General features: G+C 46.1%; 1 protein-coding gene across 2 annotated transcripts; it reads right to left on the bottom strand.

Annotated features, from left to right (window-relative positions):
* Positions 1-15,803: 15,803 nt before the first annotated feature.
* C6H11orf58 (chromosome 6 C11orf58 homolog) lies at positions 15,804-22,176 on the bottom strand. 2 transcript variants are annotated; one of them, XM_074997728.1, is made up of 5 exons: positions 22,032-22,176; positions 20,968-21,051; positions 19,369-19,429; positions 17,185-17,294; positions 15,804-16,251 (listed from the first exon to the last, which is right to left on the bottom strand). In XM_074997728.1, the coding sequence occupies exons 1-5, from the start codon at positions 22,089-22,091 to the stop codon at positions 16,039-16,041; spliced, it is 528 nt and encodes a 175-aa protein (XP_074853829.1). In that variant the 5' UTR covers positions 22,092-22,176; the 3' UTR covers positions 15,804-16,038. The 2 variants fall into 2 exon arrangements, with proteins under 2 accessions (XP_074853829.1, XP_074853830.1); XM_074997729.1 differs by having other exon boundaries at positions 20,968-21,048; positions 22,032-22,171.
* Positions 22,177-22,514: the final 338 nt, after the last annotated feature.

The following is a 22,514-nucleotide window of genomic DNA, read 5'->3' as shown; positions in this document are numbered from 1 at the left end:
CATGGCGCTCGAGGCCCCCAGAGGAGGAGGGGGAGGCCTCCGAGTTCCAACCTCCGCCAGAGCCAGACATGGGGTCAGAGGCCAACAGCAGCCTCTTAGTTGTCCTGGAACAGGTCTCTGCCATCCCGGCTACCTCCCAGGTGTCTTTGAAGTTGGCCAAGGGTCCCTCCGGTGAGTACCTCATGCAGCACACACCCCAGGGAGTGGGAGGTGGGTGCAGATGGGGCATGCTATGAGCATTACTCGGGCAGGACCTCGCACTGCAGTCCTGGCATGTGGAGCCATGTGCAAGAAAGTGTGTGCCACCAGGACCCAGCAGGCAGCCCCTGGGCACAGGCACCAGCCTGCTGTCAGCCTCACAGGATGCCAGACAAGCACCAGGCCCTAGAAGTGGGCTAGCCACAAGGATGCCAGCCTGGCCCTAGACACACTGAGAAGTGTGGCACCCAGCACATGGGAATGCCCACAGTTGCGAGGCAGCACCCGCTCCTGCGGACAGCGCTGCAAGCCAGTTGTAGAGTGGGGAACCAGGGAGGCCTAGGCTGATCCCGGCTCACTTGCCACGCATGTAGGGACCCTTCCATGGCCAGACACCCACTTGACGCTAGCCTGTCAAGCCCGGGTGGAGGGCGGGGCAGTGCGGTCAGCCTAATCCCAGAGGCACCTCAGAGACCCCGTGCGGCAGGGCCCATTGTGCAGGCCATACATGGCTTTACTCTTGGGACATTCCTGTCCTTTGGCCCCTGGGGTGTTGGTCACTGCTCACGGTGGGGGCAAGGCCTAGGGGCTGCCTTGCGTGAATGACTTACTGTCACTCCTCGTCTTCCTTACAGCTCCATGTACAACTTCCGAGGGCCGGGCCAGCCCCCTCTCAACACCAGGGCAAGCCTGTAGCCAGCGGGGCCATTGGCACATCCAAGAGGACCTCCATCAGGACCACAGCGCCACCCTGTGGAGGATGACCTGAATTATGGAGCAGAGGCTGTGGGCTGACATGGAGTGGTGGTTGTGGGCCTGGGACCAACTTATGACCCGCTTTGACACCACCACAACCATCTAACAGGACATGCTGCCCCCACCGCTTCCACCCTGCTCCTGCTGGCCATCCTGCAGGGTGTCCTGGACCTGATTCAGTAGCTGAGGGCTATGCCTATCCCCACCCACTCCCCAAGCACTCCTATCTCTCCCTCACTGCAAGACCCCACTGCAGCTCCACCTCCTCCGTACCACCCTCTGGTCCTGGCTCCAACCCAGCCCTGATGGGGGCCCCAAACCCATGAGTGGAGGGGAGCCTGAGGCCAACGCCACTTGGGGTCCTGCTCCACCTTGAGTTCGCAGCCCCCACCCCCTCCATGTTTTGAGGCCCCCCAGTCCCTATCCCAAGGGCCCCCCACTGTACATAGTGCAAAGATTTTTGCAGTTTGCTTTATCGTAAATAGTTTATCATCTTTTTGACACTTTTTGGGGGGGGTGCGTTAAGTAAAATGGTTATTTGTTCGCCACACCTGCATCCCTTTTCGTTGAGCAGGGGACAGTGAGGGGGCAAAGGGAGGAGTTGTGGTGGGGACAGAATAGGGCTGTGGGCCCGAGGCTCCTGCTGGGGGTGTACTGAGGAGGGTTACTGGGGGCATGGGAGAAGCTCTCCTTCAGGGCTTCGCAGATCCAGAGCCCATCCTGATGGGCTTTGTGGATGGGAGCTGTACCTGGCTGCTCATACGTGTGGCTGTCATCTGTCTCCCCACCCCAGGACAATGGCCTCTCCCTTCCCCTCCACAATGCTGTGCAGGCCACATCATGCTGCCACAACTTGGGAGATGCTGTGCTCCCCAACATCCAGGCAGGTGAGCAGGTACCTAAAGCATGTCTTGAGGTGGCCGAAGGTGCACTCAGCCTGCATCCTGACCCAGCTGAAGCAGGCACTGAAGAATTCCCAGCTGGGATTCACCTGGTCAGCGTAGGCTTCATGGGCCATGGCGAGAGGGGGTAGGCCTCATCCCCCATGATGCGCAATGGCATGTGCATGTCCCTGACGTGCTCATGGCAGGGGATGAATGTACCTGCCTCCATCCTCTGGCACAGGCCGGAGTTTCTTGACATGCAGGCATAGTGTCCCCGGCCAGACTAGGATGTCAAGCAGGGTCTACAGCACCATCAAAAAGTATCCCTTGCTGTTGATCTACTTGGCTGTGCTATCCTCTGGGGCACAGATTGGGATGTGGGTCCCATTGATGGTCCTGATGCAGTCTGGGAACCCCGGCGCAGAGAATCTGGCCATGACTGTGTCCATGTCTCCCATATGGATAAGCCGCCGCAGCAGGATGGTGTTGATGGCTGTCACAACCTGCAGAAAGAAGAGACGGAACACACACAACAAAGATTGCGGGAGGGAGTCTCTGAGCCCTGGGGGAGGGTCCTGTCACCCACTGGTCCCCCTCAGCTCTCTAGGAGCCCCCTTATGAGGCTGCCTCTCCCCCACAGCAGGGCTATTGGAGGGTAGGACAGCACAGTCCCCTGGAGGTTTCCTTTGGGCGGAACACACACACACACACACCCGTCGGTATGTATGTGCAGGGACTGCAGCCTGAGAGTGCCATAGCTCCATGAGGAGGGCCCCAGTGGTGGACTTCTCACACTGAACTGGTTGCCCACTGAGTGGAAGCTGTCAGGGGTGACAACCTTCTAGAGGATGACTGCGACCTACTTCTCCAGGGAGGTGGTGGGCCTGTCTCCAGAGTGTGGGGGTGAGCCATGCACAGAGCTCCAGGAAGGTGTCCTTGCACATGCGGAAATTCTGGGGCCCCAGGTGGTTCTCCCACTGCCCCACGACCAGCCAGTGCCACCAGTAAGAATTGGTGCAGTGCCTCCAGATCCACCTGTGCACCTGGGGGTGGGTGTACATGTGATCATCCTGCAGCCATAGCAAGGTCCTTGAAGGTGGTCTCAGGCTCACCCTCTGTGAGGAAGAGGAGGAGGACGGTTATCAGGAGGGTGCAGCAGGTGCTGAAGCACTTGTGTGGGGCCATCACAAGCCTTGGGGGCTGCTCTGGCACCATGGCTCCCTGGAAGGAGCTGTGTCTCCCAGAAAGAGTCAAAGTCCTGCTTTTACTGTGCTGTCCCTCGAAGAGGTAGGCATGCCTGCAGCACAGGTAGGGAACAGATGTCCAGGGTGGGGGGTAGTGTCCTCTTCAAGGGCGTGTCTCACTGGGGCTCCTGGACGGCAGTGGTGACCTGCAAGCCTCTCTTCTGTTTCTGGGTAGCTGTTTTGCTGGTAGAGTGGCCAGGCAGTCCAGCCACTCTCTGTCAACTGAGCAGATTGCTCTTTCGATGTGCTTTGCTGTCTGGACATGATTTCCTCCCATATTATGTATTGCACACAAGAATCACCTTTTGTCTTCAAATTTGTAACTTGTGGATGGATTCCTTGAATTTTACTCCTTGCCCAGTAAACAGGACTTGTAACAGTGGCAGTGTGTGGTATGCTTACCCTACTATGTCTTTGTGTGTGTGTGTGGTTTTTTTTTTAATTTGAAAAGTGCTGCAAGATAGCCACAGGGAACTATCTATCACCTAGGGCTTGAGCGTTGTCTTCATCAGGTGTGAGGTCTGTCTGAACTTTAGCCTCCACAAGGGAAGAGAGCTTCCTAAAGTTATAGCTTTACCTGATCTGTAGATAACACACCTGAAGCTGTGGACTATAAAAAAGCTATCTCCAAGGAGCTCAGAGAAGAGTAAATTGCCATACGAAATATCTGCTTGTACTTTCCTAATCTGGAATATCAGTAGGTACTTCAGCTGTTGCATATACTAAAATCCAACATGCTTCTTATGCAATGATTGCTTCTTTAGTGGGCTTGGGGGAGTGGGGAGGCAGAGGGCGAGACCGAGGGGTGTCAGTGGTGGGCATGTGGTTTGGGGGTGTGTGGTACGGCTGTGCTGATGGTGGCACCCACGGAGACTGGTGGTGGCATGCCCAGCTCAGATTGCCTGGGCTTCCAGTTCCAGTCCTGCGATCCCTGCACGCGCGGCCTGCCGCAGCTCCGTGGGGCTCCGAGGGCAGCCGCAGCCAGAAGAAGAGTTGGTAGCTTTGGCAGGGACCCAGGGTGTGGCTGGGGCGTAAGATCGGCACCTTCCTGGAAGACGTGGGGCTGCAGCAGTGCACAGCCAGTTGCGGAGAGGCTGGGGAAAAGGGGGACCATGACAGCTGATAGGGGGCAGGGTGATGAGGTGGGGGGACATGGGAGTGGATGGGGGACAAGGGGGCGGGGAGGGGGGATCTGGGGGTGATGGTAGCTGATGGGAGGCAGAGGGGTGGGGAGGAGGGTCCTGGGGAGGGGAGGAAGTTGTCAGGCCATGGGGAGCTTTGGGGACATGTGGTGCCAGGGAGGTGCAAGAGGTAGTGGGATCATTACCCACATTCTCCATGCCCCACTGCCTTGTGGGTTATCCTAGGAAGGAGCAAGGCTAAGGGAGTAAACCCTGACAGAAAATCTGGAGGGGAGTCCTAAGGCGGTTCTGTGCCAACTTCTGGCATTGACCTGGCAACTCCTGCAGCTGAGCTGGTGCTAGACGTAGAGGTTATCCTCTCCTTTGGACTATATCAGTAAAGCCAAGAGGGGAACACTGGCATCTGGGCAGCCCAGGGTCCCAAAATATTGCCCAGGCTCGTGCCTGGAGAGGTACTCCAGCATCGCTTAACAGCGTTGAACCAATACGGGAGGTAACAGATACCACTTAAAAGCTCTTGCTCGACTGGCGTAGAGAGCGAGCACCAGAGGTTGCCTTCGACGGTGGGAGAGATTGTCGCATCTCACTGGACAGTCACCACCCGCCTCAAGCTGGGCAGCCCCCAGCCAGAAGGGTACTGTCCCACCACAGTTCACCTGCCTCAATGGGTGCGTGAGGCTTAAGGTTCCCAAACCTGACAAGTGACTGAAATGTGACCACAAGGCAAACCAATAAGAAAATCAACAAGAAAAGGAAACCATCAAAGTTTTAAGCTTGTTTGCTGGAATGTGCAGACCATGCTGACCGGTTTGACTGAAGATCATCAGGACATCAGCGACACCTGAAAGACTGCTGTCATCAATGAGGAACTGAAGAGGCTCCAAGTTGACATTGCTGCTCTGCAAGAGACGCGACCTGCAGATTCGGGATCTCTAAAGGAAAAGGACTACACCTTTTTCTGGCAGGGTAAAGCCCAAGAAGAACCCAGGGAGCATGGAGTTGGCTTCGCCATCAGAAACACCCTTCTACAAATGGTGGAATTAGTCATGGGCAGATCAGAAAGACTCCTTCAGGTATACTTCAAACTTGCACCGGTCCTGTCCACCTGATCAGCGCTTACGCTCCAACCCTGTATGCCGCACCGGAAGTAAAAGACAAGTTCTATGATGTGCTTAGTGCTGCCATAGCGCAAATACCTGCTCGCGAACAACTGTACATTTTGGGTGACTTCAATGCAAGAGTTGGAGCCAATCGTGACTCATGGCCTTCCTGCTTAGGCCACTTCGGTGTGGGAAAAATGAACGAAAACAGACAGCGTCTTCTCAAACTTTGCACGTACCACAATCTGTGCATCACAAACACATTTTTCCAAACCAAGCCACAGCACAGAATGTCATGGAGACACCCACGCTCGAAACATTGGCATCAACTAGACGTGGTCATCGCTAGACGTGATAACCTCAAAAATGTCCTTCTGACATGCAGCTATCATAGTTCCGACTGCGATACAGATCACTCGCTGTACTATACAAAAAGTTCCTGAAGTGGCATTAGTCTTAATCATTGAAATACATCAGACTTACCACACTCTTAATTGTATTGCTAGATCAGGGAAAGTGTGTTCCGATCCTTGCACACTTGAAACTCCCTGACTGTTGTGTAGCATTACAGTGTGCTGTTAATGAGCAACTGAGAACACCCTAGCTGTGCTGTTATGAATGATGCACTATTAATTTTAGATATTAGTATAATAGTGACAGGTATATCAGCTTCATACCAGATACCTTTCTGTAGTGTTGTTTTATGCTGTTATTGCAGTCCAACATTGTGATGTATTCTACATCAGAGTTGTATTTACATTCAAAGCTAGGTACAAACCAGCTCTTTAACAACCAAGTTGTCTCCTCCTGTCTGTACACACAGCCCCATGATTGCTGGAGGATTGCTAGGAAGTTGCCAGATATTCAGATATTCTGGATAATAGAGAGGTATAACATAACAATGCATAACACTAAAGAAAAATAAGCTTAGATAGTAAGAAACAAACAAAAATGTATGCAGAGTACTTTCTTTACCAACAGTAGTATTGTACTCTGTACACTTATACTGTATTTGCTGTATTTATTTGTATTTACTTTCAGTATACTATACTAATGGAAAATGTAACAAACTTGCTTATGGTTAAAATGTCGGTTATTTGAGAGTTCTGGACAACAAAATGCCAAATATGAAAGTGTTTACTGCAGTAACGTGGAGACTGATGGCTGTCAGGAAGATGGACTTAAATAAATCACTAGCACAATTGCCTTAAGCACCTAAGTTATTACTTATCACACTTCCATGATGAGGTAGACCAAAGCCAATATATTCTGAAAACCCAAAATAACTGACTGAGGAGGCTTCATCCCATTTTGTCTGTTATAACTTGATAAAGTCAAAAAAGTCTTCAAAGAGAAATCAAGTGAACAAGTATACATTCAATATAATTGCATAGTGTACACTTTTGCATTTCTTGCCATTAGCAGTACGTAAATAGCATTCACACACAGTAGTTGGGAGGTGGGGTACCTTTTAGAACAGGCAGCACCTTGGAATGACCTGTGCCCCCTCACTTTGTAATATAATGGAGAGTCCTTATAAGAAAGCACCATAACTGCTGTCTTCTATCCCACAATCCCCAAATAAGATAGTCAAAGAATACTTCCAGTAAAACGAGAACCATTTCCTCTCACCCTTCAGATATGAAGCAATTCTAGGGCCAAGGAAGTTTGATATATAAGGTGCTCTCTAGCTTTACATAACTGCTTTGCAGTTTATGCTCCCCCTTTTTCTTGAAGAGGAACCTGACAAGTTTATTCCTGAAAGTACAATTTATAGGCCAGCTTCAAAGCGGTAAGTCCTTCTACAGCTGTGGTTGGGGAATTCACATCAAAGAGGATACACACATGTTGTTACGATGTCAGAGCGGACAGTTGGTGGAAACCTCTGTGGATTTACTACAGTCCCTAGAACAGAGATTAAATTATACACTGAAGCTGCTTCTATAAAATGCAGGAGACAAAGAGAATAAGTGGCAGTGCACTATCACATAATCAAAGCCTGGCATCATTATTTGCATTCATTTACTCTGAGCTGTCGGGAAAGTGAAAGGGACATGGTGTGTCAAGGGACAGAACAGAGAGCAATCTGGTTTTAAAAAAGTGATACCAATGACATTTTTTTCCCTGAAACTTTGAGAAATAGCACCCACAGAACATATTCCTCTGGAGCACTGTTCCAGACGCTTATATTCCCAGGGGACTGGTATGAGTACAATATGAGACTATTAAAGGCCAACTGTTCATGCTATATAAACCATCCAATTAAGAAGATGACATTTTATCTCCCAGCTCATTTTTTCCTATTTGTTGATTAGCAGTTTGAATTCTTTTAGCCATTCTCAGTATAGCATCACCAGAAATCAGTGTCTTTTAACCAGGTGGTTTTTAGCACTTTCGGTATCAGAAATAGGTTTTAAGCTACCTACACATCAAAAACAACTCAAACAATGTTAAATGAAAACAACAAGGAGTCCTGTAGCACCATATTGACTAACGGAATTATTCGGGCAGAAGGTTTTGTGGGTGAAACCCAATTCACCAGAGAATGTTTTGGAGCTATAGTGCTGTGCAGAAATGGAGAGGAGGCCATAACGTCCTCCTAACTCCTTTTCAGCCTAATATTTATTGTTCTAGGTTTTCATTCAACTGCAGGTTTCAATCCATCATGTTACTTGTATATACAAGGCTGAGATCTGCTATTCTTGCAAGTGAAAAAACTATAGTGTTATGGTTCTTGTATATTATCTTTAAACAGTAACAGCATCTCTTTGAAATGCAATAGTTCATGTATTTTCAAGTGATAAACATAACTAAAGAAACAATCATTGCATAACAAGCATCTTGGATTTTAGTATGTTCAACAGCTGCAGCAGAGTAGCATCCTTCAGTCTACGTAGACTATGGATTGCACCCTTTGTAGTTCCATTTGGGATCATCATTTGCAGCATCGACTGTGACTGTGAAGGCCCACACGAGAGTGACAGTCCTTGCTGCATCTGTTGCATGTGTAATGGGTGTCTGGCAGGTCCTTACTGTGCTTTCTGTGGGCTCGTTTCTCCTCTGCTAGCTGTCTGATTCTCATGTCACCCTTCTGAAGGCCCTTGTGTAGTTCCTGCCTCCATCTGCTGTGATCGTCTGCCAGCTCCTCCCAACTGTCCGGCTCAATGTCTACCTCCCTGAGGTCCCTCTTGCAAATATCTGTGTAGTGCAACTGGGGGCATCCGGAAGGTCTTTTGCCAGAGGCTAGCTCGCCATACAGGATGTCTTCTGGGATCCTTCCATCATTCTTCCTGTGGACATGGCCAAGCCAGCGGAGCCACCGCTGCCTGAGGAGGGTGTGCATGGTTGGGATTCCAGCTTGCTCAAGGACAGCGGTGTTGGACACTCTGTCCTTCCACGATATTCCAAGGATGCTCCTGAGGCAGCGCAAGTGGAAGACATTCAGCCTCTTTTCCTGGCGGGAGTACAGGGTCCAAGACTCACTGCCGTAAAGGAGGGTGCTGAGGATGCAGGCTCTGTAGACTTGCATTTTGGTGTGGGTGTACAACTTGATGTTATCCACACACTCTCGCTGAGTCTGGACAGAGTTGTGGCTGCTTTTCCGATCCTCCTATTTAGTTCAGACTCCAATGACAGGGTGTCAGTGATGGTGGACCCGAGGTAAACGAACTCGTGGACGACCTCTAATGAATAGTTGTCAGTACTGATTGATGGAGGTTCAGCAACGTCCTGACCAAATACGTTTGTCTTCTTTAGGCTGATGGAAAGCCCGAAGTCCTTGCATGCTTCGGAGAACTGATCCAGCAGTTTCTGAAGCAGGTCTTCTGTGTGTGACGCTACAGCAGCGTCATCTGCAAACAGCATATCTCTGATGAGGACTTCCTGCACCTTAGATTTAGCTTTCAGCCTTGCAAGATTAAACTGTTTTCCATCAGATCTTGTGTGCAAAAAGATGCCCTCTGTTGAAGATCCAAAGGCGTGCTTCAGGAGGAGTGCGAAGAAGATCCCGAACAATGTCGGAGCAAGGACACATCCTCGTTTGACGCCGTTCCTGATGCTGAAAACATCCGATAATGTGCCGTCATATTGGATGGTTCCTCTCATGTCTTCATGGAAAGACTGGATCATCTTGAGTAACCGTGGTGGACAGCCTATCTTGTGGAGCAGTTTAAACAGTCCATCCCTGCTGACCAAGTCGAAGGTCTTGGTCAGGTCAATGAAGGCAATATAGAGTGGCTTCCTCTGTTCCCTGCATTTCTCCTGCAGCTGCCTCAGAGAGAAGACCATGTCAATGGTAGATCTCTCTGCGCGGAATCTGCACTGTGATTTGGGATACACCCTCTCAGCAATCTTCTGGAGTCTGCTGAGGATGACGTGAGCGAACAGTTTACCAGTGATGCTTAGGAGGGAGATTCCACGGTAATTGTTGCAGTCACTTCTGTCTCCTTTGTTCTTATACAAGGTTACGATGTTAGCGTCGCGCATATCCTGTGGAACCTCTCCCTCTCTCCAGCACAGGCACAGTAGCTCATGTAGGGGTTCCAGGAGAGTGTCTGTGGCACGCTTGATTACCTCTGGTGGTATACCATCCTGGCCTGGGGCCTTTCCTACTGCAGTGCTGTTGATGGCTTTCTTCAGTTCATCCACAGTTGGTTCCTGGTCCAGTTCGTCCATTACTGGTAGGAGGTCAACGGCATCGAGGGCTGTATCAGCCACAATGTTCTCGCATGAGTACAGCTCGGAGTAGTGCTCAACCCAGCGCTCCATCTGTTTGGCTTTGTCAGCGATGACTTCACCAGATTTGGATTTCAGAGGTGCCATCTTGTTCTGGGTGGGTCCTAATGCCTTCTTGATGCTCTTGTACATTCCCCTGAGATTACCAAAGTCAGCACTGGTCTGGATGCTGCTGCATAGCTCAAGCCAGTAGTTGTTGGCACAGCGCCTGGCCGTCTGCTGCACTGTTTTTCTGGCTGCTCTGAGTGCTTGCAGGGTACTCTGGCTCGGCGAGCGTTTGTACTCCAGGAATGCAGCATGCTTCTTTTCAATGGCTGGAATCATCTCATTGGAGTTAGCTTCAAACCAGTCATTTGTGTTTCTGGCTCTTCTTCCAAACAGACAAGGCTGTGTTGTAAATTGTGTCCCTCAGATGCTGCCATCTGGATGTCACATCGGCACCCCCAGGGCTGCTGCGCAGATTCTCCTCGAGGGTCTCTCTGAACTTTTCGGCTCTGTCTGAGTTTGCCGTCTTTCTGGCATCAATGCAGGCCCTTCCAGTTGGTTTAGAGTGGTACAGCTTCTTGGGAATCACCTTGAGTTTGCAGCAAACGTGAAGGTTGTGTTCCACACAACCGTTGCATAGCCTGAATTTTGGATACGTTGGGAGTGGCTTGGGGGTGTGTGTGTGTGTGAGAGAGAGAGAGAGAGAGAGAGAGGAGTTGAGCCAGGGTGTGGGAGGGGGTGGTGGGCAGGGGACTGGAGCCCGAGCCTTGTGTGCCATGCCTGGGGCTGGAGCCCGAGGCCTGTGTGGGGCTGTAGTACGCAGGGGTCTGGGAGCCCCATGCACAGCCTGGGGCTGTGGGGGTGATCGGCTGATCCTGGGAGAGGGCAAGCGGGTTTTAGCTCCCCTAGCTGCCTACAGCAGCAGGCAGCTAGGGGACCTAAAACCCCACCTTCCAAGAGCAGCACAGCTGTCAAGCTCTGGGAAGGGGGTGTTAAGACCACCTGGCTGCCCGCAGGGGCAGGCAGCTGTGCAAGCTAAAAGCCTTCCCTGAGTGGTGCCTAGCACTGCTCTGGGAAGGCAGGGGGATGGGGCTGTTACCCTGCCTAGCTGTCTGCTGCTGCAGGAAGCTATGCAGGCTGACAGCTACATGTCTTTGAGTTGTGTGAAGCTCATATTAAAGCGAGTTTTGTGCACCCTGAAGAGGTGTAAAGCAAGGGTTTACTGTAATGCTGAGGGAAAAGGGTCACCTACAAAATTAAGTTACACACACCTCTCATAGAGCTGGAAGGGACCTCAGGAGGTCAAGTCTAGTCCTCTGCCCTCTTGGCAGGACCAAGCACCACCCTTTTTTGGCCCCTTCAAGGACTGAACTCACAACCCTGCGATTAGCAGGTCAGTGCTCAAACCACTGAGCTATCCCTACAAAATTAAGCAAACTACAACCTGTAGCATACTGAGTTTCTTAGTAAAGACTCAATAGGTTTGTGCAGGAGATAAGTTTACAATTAGCTGTACTATATTTGCACCTGGCTGAGGATTTACATTGCTGTGGGGGCTGCAATAACTATTTTGGGTCCAATTATCTTATGAGGTGGACAGGAAGTAGTCTTTTAGCCTGCACTGTGATGGCAGAGAATCAGGGAGCACTACCTGGAAGCTTGTTTCCAACTTCTCCTCCCTGACTTCCCCTGGATAGCTCCACAGGCTGACAGCAAAGAGTTGCAATGAAATACCCAGAGCTACTCCCTTAGAGGACATCCTTCTGAGATGTGATCTGCACCAACTGGGAAACTGCAGGCAGATTTTAGCACCTGAGGGATTAAATGGATGCTGAAGGATGAACGAGTTGCTAACAGAAAGTGTCTTGATATGCTATGATACAATCTGAGCTGCTAGCAAAAGGAGATGGAGAGAAACCTGAGCCTAAATGCTGGGACAGAAAGTAGAGGGCCTCTGGGCAGGTGTAGAGTTTGCCAGCATGCAGAGTTGCAGGATCAGGAGCTAAGCTTTTCAGTGCTGCTTTTGTTGGTGTTAATAAAACATCCAGTCTGGCTAGCTGTTCCAGTCATGCTTGTGCTTTCTTTAGTTCTCTCAAACCTGTATTTAAAAGACCCTAGCTCTGAACAGAGGCGCTGCTAAACATTCTAGATAAGAGGAAACTGACCTCATGTCTCCAGGGTGGGTGAATTAGGAGAACCCTGAAAAGCTAAGGCCAGAACTGGTGCTGAATGGATTAATTCAGAATATCAGTGAAGACTTGGATTACAAGCTGGTGAAAATTATGAGCCTAGATGGTATTTCTCATGGCACAAGTTGGATTTCAGACTTCTTGGTCAACAAGTATCTCACCTTCTGTGGGAAAGCCAGCCACTGAGACTAGAAAAGACAATTCAATCCAGTGCTAATTGAGAAAAACCTACCACAATACTAGCAGTAGCAGTGTTCTTGGTGGATTCTTGTAGATGTGGTCCCTTTGGGGCCAATATCCTAATAATTTATCCCTTAGCTACACATAAGTGAAACTCTTTAAATTTCACATGTATTTTCCTTAATAGGGAAACCAAAGGCATTAGCTAATGACAAACACATTAAAAGCAAATTGGTTCCTAATATCTTCTCTGGGTAGATATATCTTTAAATGTGATTTAGCTATAGAAAATGAAGGTCACTTTGCTGTGAAAAAGATCATCCCCACAGTGGCTAAATGTGTTGTCTTCACAGTTGCAGTTAATATCTAACATTTCTAGATGTTTCATATAAACAGGCCCGCCTAGGTGGCAAAATAGCACTATGTGCCCATTGCAGTTTAACAATAGGCAAAGTTAATAGATTGACATCTTAATTTCTATTTATGCAGTAGAGGTGCTGAGAATAGTTGAAAAGATGGTCAATGATTCAACATCTATATAAAAAGGCAGTTGATGAATTGCTGCTCTTTTGAATATTGGCAGCTTATAACCATTTTATATGCATGGTATTATTGAAGATAAAACTAAGGTAGTTGGTTAATACTTTGTGTGAATGCATCTATACACACAGCAAAAGCTTTTGTCATCCTGCATGTGGGGAGAATGGGAAGGCCAATTAGTCAAATATTCTGGCTAAATAGGAGTTTGGCATGTCTAAAGAGGCACTGGGCTCAAGCAGTAGCATAGGAGGAATATCAGCTCTTGGATGGGGCAACAAGGGGCCCCAGGCTGAAGCCAATGGGTTCAGCATGAGGGACAGGGTATGAGGTTTGGCCTCAGGGCAGGAGGTTGAAGTGCAGGAAGTTTTGGGGTGCTGGATATGGGCAGTACTCACCACAAGGGGTGACATGTCTGGGTACTCCTACAGGCGCTGTGGCTAGATAGCTCTGTGCACTACCTCTACCTGCCCTGGGCCCTGGTTCCCAGCCAATGGGAGCAGCACTAAGCACAGGGAAAATGCAGCTGACTGTGGCAGTTCCTCTGCCTAGAAGCAGCAGGGTCATGTTGCTGGTTTCAGTGAGCCACAAGGAGGCAGGCAGGGAGCTGGTCCTCCCTATGCCAACCAGACTTTTAATGAGGATCAAAAAGGCTAGGTTATAGAGTTTTCTGGTTGGCCCAGGGCTGGATAACACAGCGTTTGCTGTGAGTATATACTTATATGCACACTTTTTTTTTAAAATAGGTGACTATTACACCTAATATGTAGACAATCTATGCACATTTTTATAAGCAAATAAAACAGATTAGTTTCTTAGATACTGCAGTAATAGTAAGTATAAAGATCAAATGAGTAATGCATGGGGGAAGGAGGGATCCATAATTCTATTTGATAGTCAAGTTCCAGTACTGTCACTACTTTGTTTAAGCACTTAAATTTAAAAGTTCAGATACAGCTTTGCTTTTTCCCGTCAAATATCAGTCCTTTACTTAATGTGAATGATGGTATGGTTTCTGCTGTTTTTTTTAAAACAAAAGGCTCAGTCTCATGTTTAAGAACTAGATTAAAAAGTAAATGCAGATTCTAATTCAAGTCACTTTTTTGTCACATTTAGTGTATCATCACACTTATCTGGTTTAATACTGCTTGTTTTCTCCATAAAGTAACATTTGTTCAGAGTCTCCCAGTGTAGCGGAGGTCAAAATACTAATTTTCAGTTCTTACAATCACTGTACATACTTCAGCTAGAACAAAATAGCAAACTGTGCAAATGATCACTGTAACAGATTATCAGCAAATTAGAAACACAGCTTTACCAGACCAAAAAAAAGCTTTTTCTTTAACATGGTGGTGCAATGTTCTGCTCTGCCCTAAAGAAATGAGTTCAGCATGTGTGCAATCTGGCATTTTTTTTTTTTTATGATCCTTAGATTAATTCTGATTAATTTTCAGAACAGATGCCATTACACTAATAGCTGAGACCATGCATACAATATGATGCTTGATCTTTAGTAGACCAAAACATATATTTGCAGAGGATATGGGCTTGTGTAGTTCTTGGTGTCAGACCTTCTGTTTCTTAATTTATGCACAGACTGGAGAATTTTGTGTAAGGTAAGAGAGCTTGTGTGCCTTTCACTGCTACTTGTAACTAAGGCCTGGTCTATCCCAGATACGCTATTCTAGCTATGCCATTATCGTAGGCAGAATCGACTTTCTGCCATAGTACAGAGTTGGGCTTGTGCTGATATCCCTTACTCCATGCAATAACGTGGAATACAAGAGTCAATGGCTGAGCCCAGGGAGAGCCATTTTGCCCCGTCTTCACATACACGGCAAAAATCAAACTCTGAAATATCAATTGTGGCATGTTGACTGCTAGGTAAGTATATCCTAACTCTCTTCACCTCAGTAGCAGTTAATTCAGAAGGACTGAATACCACAGCTTTGCCTAGCCATCTATTTCATTTGCCTCCCCCTCCACTTAAAAGAAGGCACTTATTTTCCATAGCAAAGTATCTTCTCCTTTCAAATGAGCTCATTTCCTAGTTTGATTCTTTATCTCCTGCACAATCTGCCCGCCCCCTTTTGTATAGCAAAATCACTGAAACTATTATATCAGTAAGAAACACTCCTCCCCCCAGCCTTGCTTTATGTAGTTATGCACATTGCATAAACAGTATAAGGATCTAAGTCCATTTCAGAAGGGATATCTACACCCAATAGCATTGAGTTAACTGCAAAACTTGTCCCTTTTCTACTTTACAGTAAAAACAGGCCTAAAGAAGTAAGAGCACATTCATACAGGGCTGAAACTCCTCCTCGCCCTCCAACCCACAGCCATGGCTGGCCCAGGTCAGGTGGCCTGAGTTCAGGGGGGCTGCAGGGTTACAAATTGTGGTGTAGACACTTATATGCAGGCTATAGTCCAAACTCTCATGCCCTTCTCCCTCAGACTACAGAACTCAGGCTCCACCACAAGCCCCACAAATCTGAGTCAGCTGTCCCCTGATGGACATCTTCTGCATCCTGATCTGATCTAGTGCTACAGACAGCAGAAGAATTTTACATGGAAACAAGGATTCAGTCATAAAATCTCTACAGCAGCATGATCAAAATGAATAAACCCATTCTGTAGTACTTATGTTTGATTGTATTGCTGGTACTACTAACCAGAACTAAGATTTGAAACTGTATCATACTACAGAATACTGATGCTGCTATTGTATTATAATTAATACATCAGTCTACTCCAATGAAATCTTATTTAAAAAAAATCCAAGATCAAAGAAAGTGTCAGTGGTTTGACAACTACAAGGGAACAAGTGGGTTCAGAGACTATTGCAGAAGGAGATTGGGAATTAAATTTATTTTCATTCAATGCATCTGTTAATACTTTACCAAAAAAATACACATGCCCATAAAAAATGTCATCCATGGCATTTGAAAGCAAGCACTATTTTTCCAATCTAAAAAAGGGGCTCTCTTAAAATCATAATACAAAGATCTGTTGTAAGCAGTCTTCCACTTTACACTAACAAAAAAGGCTTACTGTACTTTAAATACAAAGACTTCCTAAGCCTTAAGTTATGAGCCACTGGATTTAACAAACATCATTTTATAATTGCTTTTCACATCTTTCTTGCTTTCTGGATCATCACCGTCACTGTCTTTTTCAGCACCTTGCAGTTCTTCTGCCGATTCCTCTCGCTCTGACTCAGAGTCACTTTCAGAGTCCTCTGGACTTTCAGGTTCAGGAGAGTCTCTGTTCACATCACCTTGTCCTTCAGCTTCCTCCAGCTAAAATAAAATTCAGATTATAAAAGGAAGCTAAATTATCCTCACACCCCCAAGCATAGAGAGCCACATATAACAGCCAGTGGACCAGGACAGCTGGAGTGCCTCCGAGGACTGCTGGCCAGGATCTACTTACCTAAGAGCCTCCTCTCCAGAACTTGCCTCTAGCAAGCTTTTCTCCTGCACCCCAACCTCCCGCTCCAGGTCACCATGCAAACCCTTGGCACCCCACCAGTCACATCTCCATCTCAGAACCTGAAGCCATAACCCCTACTGGACCCCGTACCCCAATAACCAGACCACAATCCCCTTCTTCACCCAAATTCCTGCTCAGACTTCACACTGAATTTTGCACCTAGTCCCCTACTCTGAGCTCCCTTCCTGCATGCAACCTCCACCTCAGACCCCACATGTGCTCCACAGAAAAGTGCAGCAATCAACCCCTTAACACCTTGGAGTGGCCCACCCATCAGAAATAATTACCAACCCCATCTTAAGGCATTGTGCTATTCTCATGGGAGTGCTGGTTTCCGAAAGACGGGAAAAGCCTTAACCAGTTGTAGTCATTAAAGATTCCATAGCAGGTGTGAATCCCCTAATTATTTTGGTTAGCGTTCCATTTAAATTCACCTTGCAATCAAATGAATAAGATATTCTTCACTTCTTATGCTAAGCTACTGGGCAGATACATCTGGGGAGCTTAACATGATCTAGACTGTAGATTGTGTCTAAGCTTGTTTTCAGATGTTCAGAGTTCTCACTGGTACTTATGTCCAATCACAGTAATCTTGACTCCTGCAGATGTGTACTTTTTAAAGGTATAAGGTACTCAGAGAGCAAGTCTCACATGTACAAAGATGGCAATGGGATGTTTACATCATTCCTTCGCTTTGCCCACTGGAGCAAGCCAGTCTGTTAATAAAAGTAGACTACTACCTCACTGAAACCAAGTCCACAGTGTCGTCGATTTCTTCCAGAAACAGTGCTGTCCATGCTCTGCTGGAACTGAGACTCTAGGTCTTCATTCATTTTCTTGTCTTCTTCCCCTGTATGTCCAGTGTACTTAGTTATGGTTCAGTCAAATTAACAAAAAATATTTGATTACACAAAATCACCAGATCTTTAAGATTAAACACTGTATCCAAAGATTTTTTTTCAAAAAAAATCTTCATAGAACTTACTAGGCTGACTATTTACTGCATAGCAAATACATCATCACCCTTGTAAAGTTCTCTTTGCCTAGAACTATTCATTGTTCAACAGATTGGTAAGACTCTTCTGCTGCCATGAAGATGAATGATAAAATTGTACCACGGATACTACTGTGAATAGAGTTTACTTGCATGTAACGCCTTTAAAAAAAAAAATCAACCATATGTCTAAATGAAACAAACAGTTCATTTTTAACAATACCCCATCCTGCAAGTACTGCAGTTGTTCATAAGATGAAAATGTTTTACTGAAGCAGAAACTTCAAGACTTTCATTTATGCAGCAAGCAGTGCCTACGTTAGCCAACCAAAGTAGTGCAAACCAACAGTTAAAATGAAGTAGCGCCCATACACACAGCAGGGTCAGGCAGTTCACTCCTACTACGTTTTAAACAAACCACCCGTGTCATGTGCCACTTCATTCACACATCTGAATTCTCAACAGCCTAAAACAGAAGCTGCTTTGATTGCTTCCCATGAGTGGTTGAAAAAAAAGTCTGAAAATTAACTTTCTTAGGTCTAGTAAATAGACACTTTCATATATACACTATCCTGCTGTTTATTTCAGCAAGTTGTTACCTCTATCCAGGTATAGTCTACATTATGAAAATGTTTAGTTTTCTCCTTGTTCTACTACCATCTGCCAGTGACTGCCAGAGATAATTACTTATTCTCGCTGTGAGAATTAGTGTTTGTGCAGTACTCTGAAGGTAACTGTATATATTATTAAAGGAGGAAAAAACTGCTAGTGTGGGAACCAGGAGAAGAGGAAAAGAGGAAAATTACTGTATACTAGGACAGATGAAGTTGTTTGTTCTCGTCTTTTAGAAAGGAATCTTTTAGAAAGATTTTTTAGAAAGGCTCTTGTCAAAATGAAATCACAACTCCCTGTTAGTGATCAATAACAAAATACTTAATTCTTTCAGATAAGTTCCAAAGTACTTTACAAAAAGTTATAAGTATCAGTAACTTGCCCAACCCAACAGGCCCATGACAGGAGCAGCAATGAAACTTGTTTCTAACCTCCTGGGCCAATGCCGTATCCATGAGATCACATGGCCTACATAGCTAAGAAGCTGTTACTAGCAAGGCAAGTTGGAGAAAAATGAAGAGTAGTCTGGCAGTTCCTAATCTATACAGCTAAGAGAGGTTTCAACAAAACTCTTATTCTGCACTCTAATTTCAAATTTTATTTCTTATGACAGAATCAGAGCTAGCTTGGCTTTGATAGTTTACTGTCAGTCTGACTATGGTAAAAACAAACTTGCAGAGTGATTTACAGATTAGAAACAAGTTTAAGTTTTGCATCTCTTATGTCTATGGCAATTCATCTCAAGTTTGCTTAATTTCCAAGGAAACATCCTTGCTTTAACTATCAGACCTATATAATCAATAGGGACTTGGGGGGGGGGGTGTGGAAATCAAGACCTATTTTAATTTATGCACAACAACATCCTCCATCAAAGCTCATCAGCTCATGGTATAACTGGTGATATATTAAGCATAATAAAGTGCAGCCAACAAGGCTGCAGCTACTTTAGTCAGTATGCCAACAGCAATAAGATTGTTATACTTCCATATCACTAAAAGGAGACTGAATATGTGGGTTCTAGTTCTACAAAGCATTTCAGCACACACTTAAAATTCAGAATATGCTGAAGTACTTTGCTGAATCTAGATGGTAGGAAATAGAGCTCTGGAGCAAAAGTAGCCCATTTTAGTCACTATGCTGACAAGTAAAAGAGAATGATATTATGCCAGCTCCCAGAATCTGATCTGTTTTCTTCAGCTTTAGTGACAAAATTGAAACCCCCCACTGTAACAACAGTGAAGGTATGAGGATTCAGTTCTGCCTCCCTAGAGGAATGTTAGTTTACAGATTACTAATTTGTATCAGCTATTAAACTGACCTGTTCTGAAATGAGAAGTTGATCTGTGGTCTCCGATAACAAGTCGGCCAGTGTGTTCTTTCTAAAAGAAAATGCAATTTATTGTGAACTCTGGCAGCTCTACCTACATGCTAGAATTCTTGGATAGATAAGCCCTACTGCTCACTATCAACAAACTTTTTTCTCGGGGGAGGTGGGGTAGGGGAGGAGAAGAGAAGAATTAGACCTCTTTCACCTGCCAACGACTGACAACAAAGCTAGTTTTATTTTTACCTTGACTGCTGCCACAGCAGGATGAGGAAATCACTTGAACCCAGAACTATAATGCACAACGAAGTTTCACATCAGAACTCAGGTTTTACCAATTACAGTAATAACGCCATCTTTCTTTGATACCCCTAGAAGTGACTTGGCAGGCTCAGAATCATCCCTGTACAATCTTTATTTTCTGTTTTGCCCCCTTTCCCTTCTCATTCTCTTTTTGCGTGGAAAACACCTGGTGGACTGAACACTTATGTTTTTTTCCAACAAAAAATAAAAATCCACACCAGGTCAGCAAAGTTCTGGCCCTTAATGTCAGAGCCAGCACAATCTTCAGTTTCTTTAGGAGCCTCTGTGGAAGCCCCACTTGCAGTTAATGTAAGTCCCTAGGGTAATCCAGGGTCATGCTCCTATCTTCAATAGTACCCACCCTGGGCTAACAGAATATGACGACTCTCCCTAAGAAATGGAAATTTAGTATTAGTATAACACCAGGAAATTTTTAATATTTTCCTCCAGTAGAACTGAAGACCATGCCACATAGTAATTGAAGCCTGTATAAAAAAATTGCAGCAATTCAGTCTCCAGTATTGATCTCATGAAGTTATATATCATTGAGTATCTTCTACATTTATCACATGAAAAAAAATTTACAGTACACATTGTTCACATATGTAAGTGGATTTAGACACTGTCCTTTAAGTAATTACATTCCAAGTCATCTGATTGTGTTTGCTATTGAGTTAGTGCAGTCTGGTTGCTGTTATATTTAACCTTTGCATCCCACTTACTGAAACAAACTTTTGCTTGTGTGAAGCCAGCATTTTGTGTTTTTTTTCCTCCTGCGGAGTAAAACTTTGGTCATTCTCATATGGATGGACTAGAAAGCATTCATAACTATTTTGTATCCTGATCTAAAATATCAGAATCTAGAAAAATCTGAGTCAGTAGTCTTCAGAAGTGAAGCTGGAGCCCTCTTACTGCAAAGCAGTACTACTCACGCTGACTGTGGAGTAACAGGACAATATTCTGATATTACATTTTACAAACTGTATATAATAAGTGGTCACAGCCTTGAAATAACATTAGCTAATAACTACAACTGTTAAACTCAGAAATCCTACCATAAGTTAAGTTATATACAAACAGGGTGCACAGATAAATGCAAGTATGGTTTAAAGAAAACTGTGACCTTCTAGCAGGCAGTACCTTATCAACAAAATTAATGCATCTTCACTTCTGAAACAAATAGAAAACACTGCAATCACATTCAATGTATAATCACTGAATTGTTTTGTCATTAAAAAATCCTTTAATTACACCAAATGCTTTGATTTATTTAGCTAATTAACATCTCACCTTTCCTGCTCCCATAAGTCTCAAGAACTTTTGCTTTCTTTCTTCATTTCCTAAGTCTACTGCCTCCCAGTTGCTAGATCCCTGCTGGAAGATAGAAAACAATGTTATTTAAAAAGAAATAGATCAGTTAAATACAAAAACTTGTTTATAAATAAAGATGTTCCAGTTTATACATATTTTCAGCATTTTTTCAAAGCACTAAGATGCAATGTTTATTGTCATGCACTTTCAATACATGACCTGCAAATGATCATGACCTTATTCATTCATTTAGTGATGTCAAGTCTGAGAAGTGTTTTAAAGGTGTGTTTGTAATAAATAGGCTCTTGGTGGTGGGGAGGAGGAAGAACAGAGGAGGGAGGGGAGAAGAACTTGAAGTAAATTAAGCAGAATTAGATCCAGCCTCAAATAATGAGCTACAAATCTTAAAGAAAAAATACTGTACAACACTAACATGCTACTGAATACAGGTTTTTTTTTTTAAAGTACCAATGCATGAATGAATTCTGACTTTTGAAGCCATTAGCAGAAAGCTAACCTATGCATAAATCCCCAGAGTACACCCGAAAAAAGGAAGAGCGAAAACTCAGCTCCAGCTAATGAAAAATAACCTTAAGAAGTCCTGTGGCACCTTACAGACTAACATATTATTTGGAGCATAAGCTTTCACTGCACAAAGACTCACTTCGTAAGCTGCATGAGTGACAAAGCAGGTCTTTGCCCAGGAAAGCTTATGCTCCAAATAATATGTTAGTCCATAAAGTGCCACAGGACTTCTTGTTGTTTTTGCGGATACAGACTAACTCGGCTACCCCTTCGGTAAAAACAACCTCACAATCTCCCCCCATCACCTCTCCCCGACGGGGGCTCAGCAAGTGCTACGCCAGGCAATGAACACGGGCTATTACGGCACTCCTAGGGCCCCTGCAGGAACCACAGGCACAGCCCTCTTTGCACCAACCACTCACCCCACTCTTGCGGCCTGCGGGCACGAAGCGCTAGCGGCGTGGGAATGGGGCCACCCCGAGCCTCTCTCTCCTCACCCAGGCTGCCGCTCTGCTTACCTCGGGGGAGGCCGCGCGCTTCATGCCGTGGCGAGGCTGTGTGTCCCGAGCCGAGCTCATCTTCCCTTAGGCCGCAGCCCTCACGTCTTCCTTCAGTGCCTTGCGCCAAAGCAGTCAACCTCGACAGCTCCCGCGAGCCCGTAAGGTCTCGGCGGACGCTGGGAATTGTAGTTCTTCGCTGGTCACGCACGGGTGGAGAAAGTGAAAGACTTCACGCCCCAGAATCCTCTGCAAGAGGGGTGGGTGGGACCTGCCCGTGATTGGCCGAGGACAAACCGTATGGAGTCTCGTTACTCGTGGAAGAGGCTTGGCCTGCTCAATGATGCGTCAGGGCAGGGAGGCGCTGGGTTCGAGTCCCCAGCCCGCCCAGGTAACAAAGCCTGGACTTTTCTCTTGGCTGTGCTCCCTCGCCTCCCTCCTCGGGTAAATATGGGCTCTCAGCGCCCTCGGCTCTGGTGAACAAGGGGGAGTTCTGACAAAAGC

The sequence above is a fragment of the Carettochelys insculpta genome, chromosome 6 (assembly GCF_033958435.1).
Source record: "Carettochelys insculpta isolate YL-2023 chromosome 6, ASM3395843v1, whole genome shotgun sequence".
Lineage (NCBI taxonomy): Eukaryota > Metazoa > Chordata > Testudines > Carettochelyidae > Carettochelys > Carettochelys insculpta.
The sequence above is the reverse complement of the archived record's forward strand: the minus strand, read 5'-3'. Positions and strand labels throughout refer to the sequence as shown.

Excerpts from the sequence above, each read along its gene's own strand:
- C6H11orf58 (XM_074997728.1), bottom strand. The coding sequence starts at position 22,091 with ATGAGCTCGGCTCGGGACACACAGCCTCGCCACGGCATGAAGCGCGCG. Across the intron at positions 21,052-22,031 it reads AGCGCGCGGCCTCCCCCGAG|CAGGGATCTAGCAACTGGGA; the intron begins GTAAGCAGAGCG and ends TCTATCTTCCAG. Across the intron at positions 17,295-19,368 it reads AACTTCTCATTTCAGAACAG|GGGAAGAAGACAAGAAAATG; the intron begins GTCAGTTTAATA and ends CTGGACATACAG.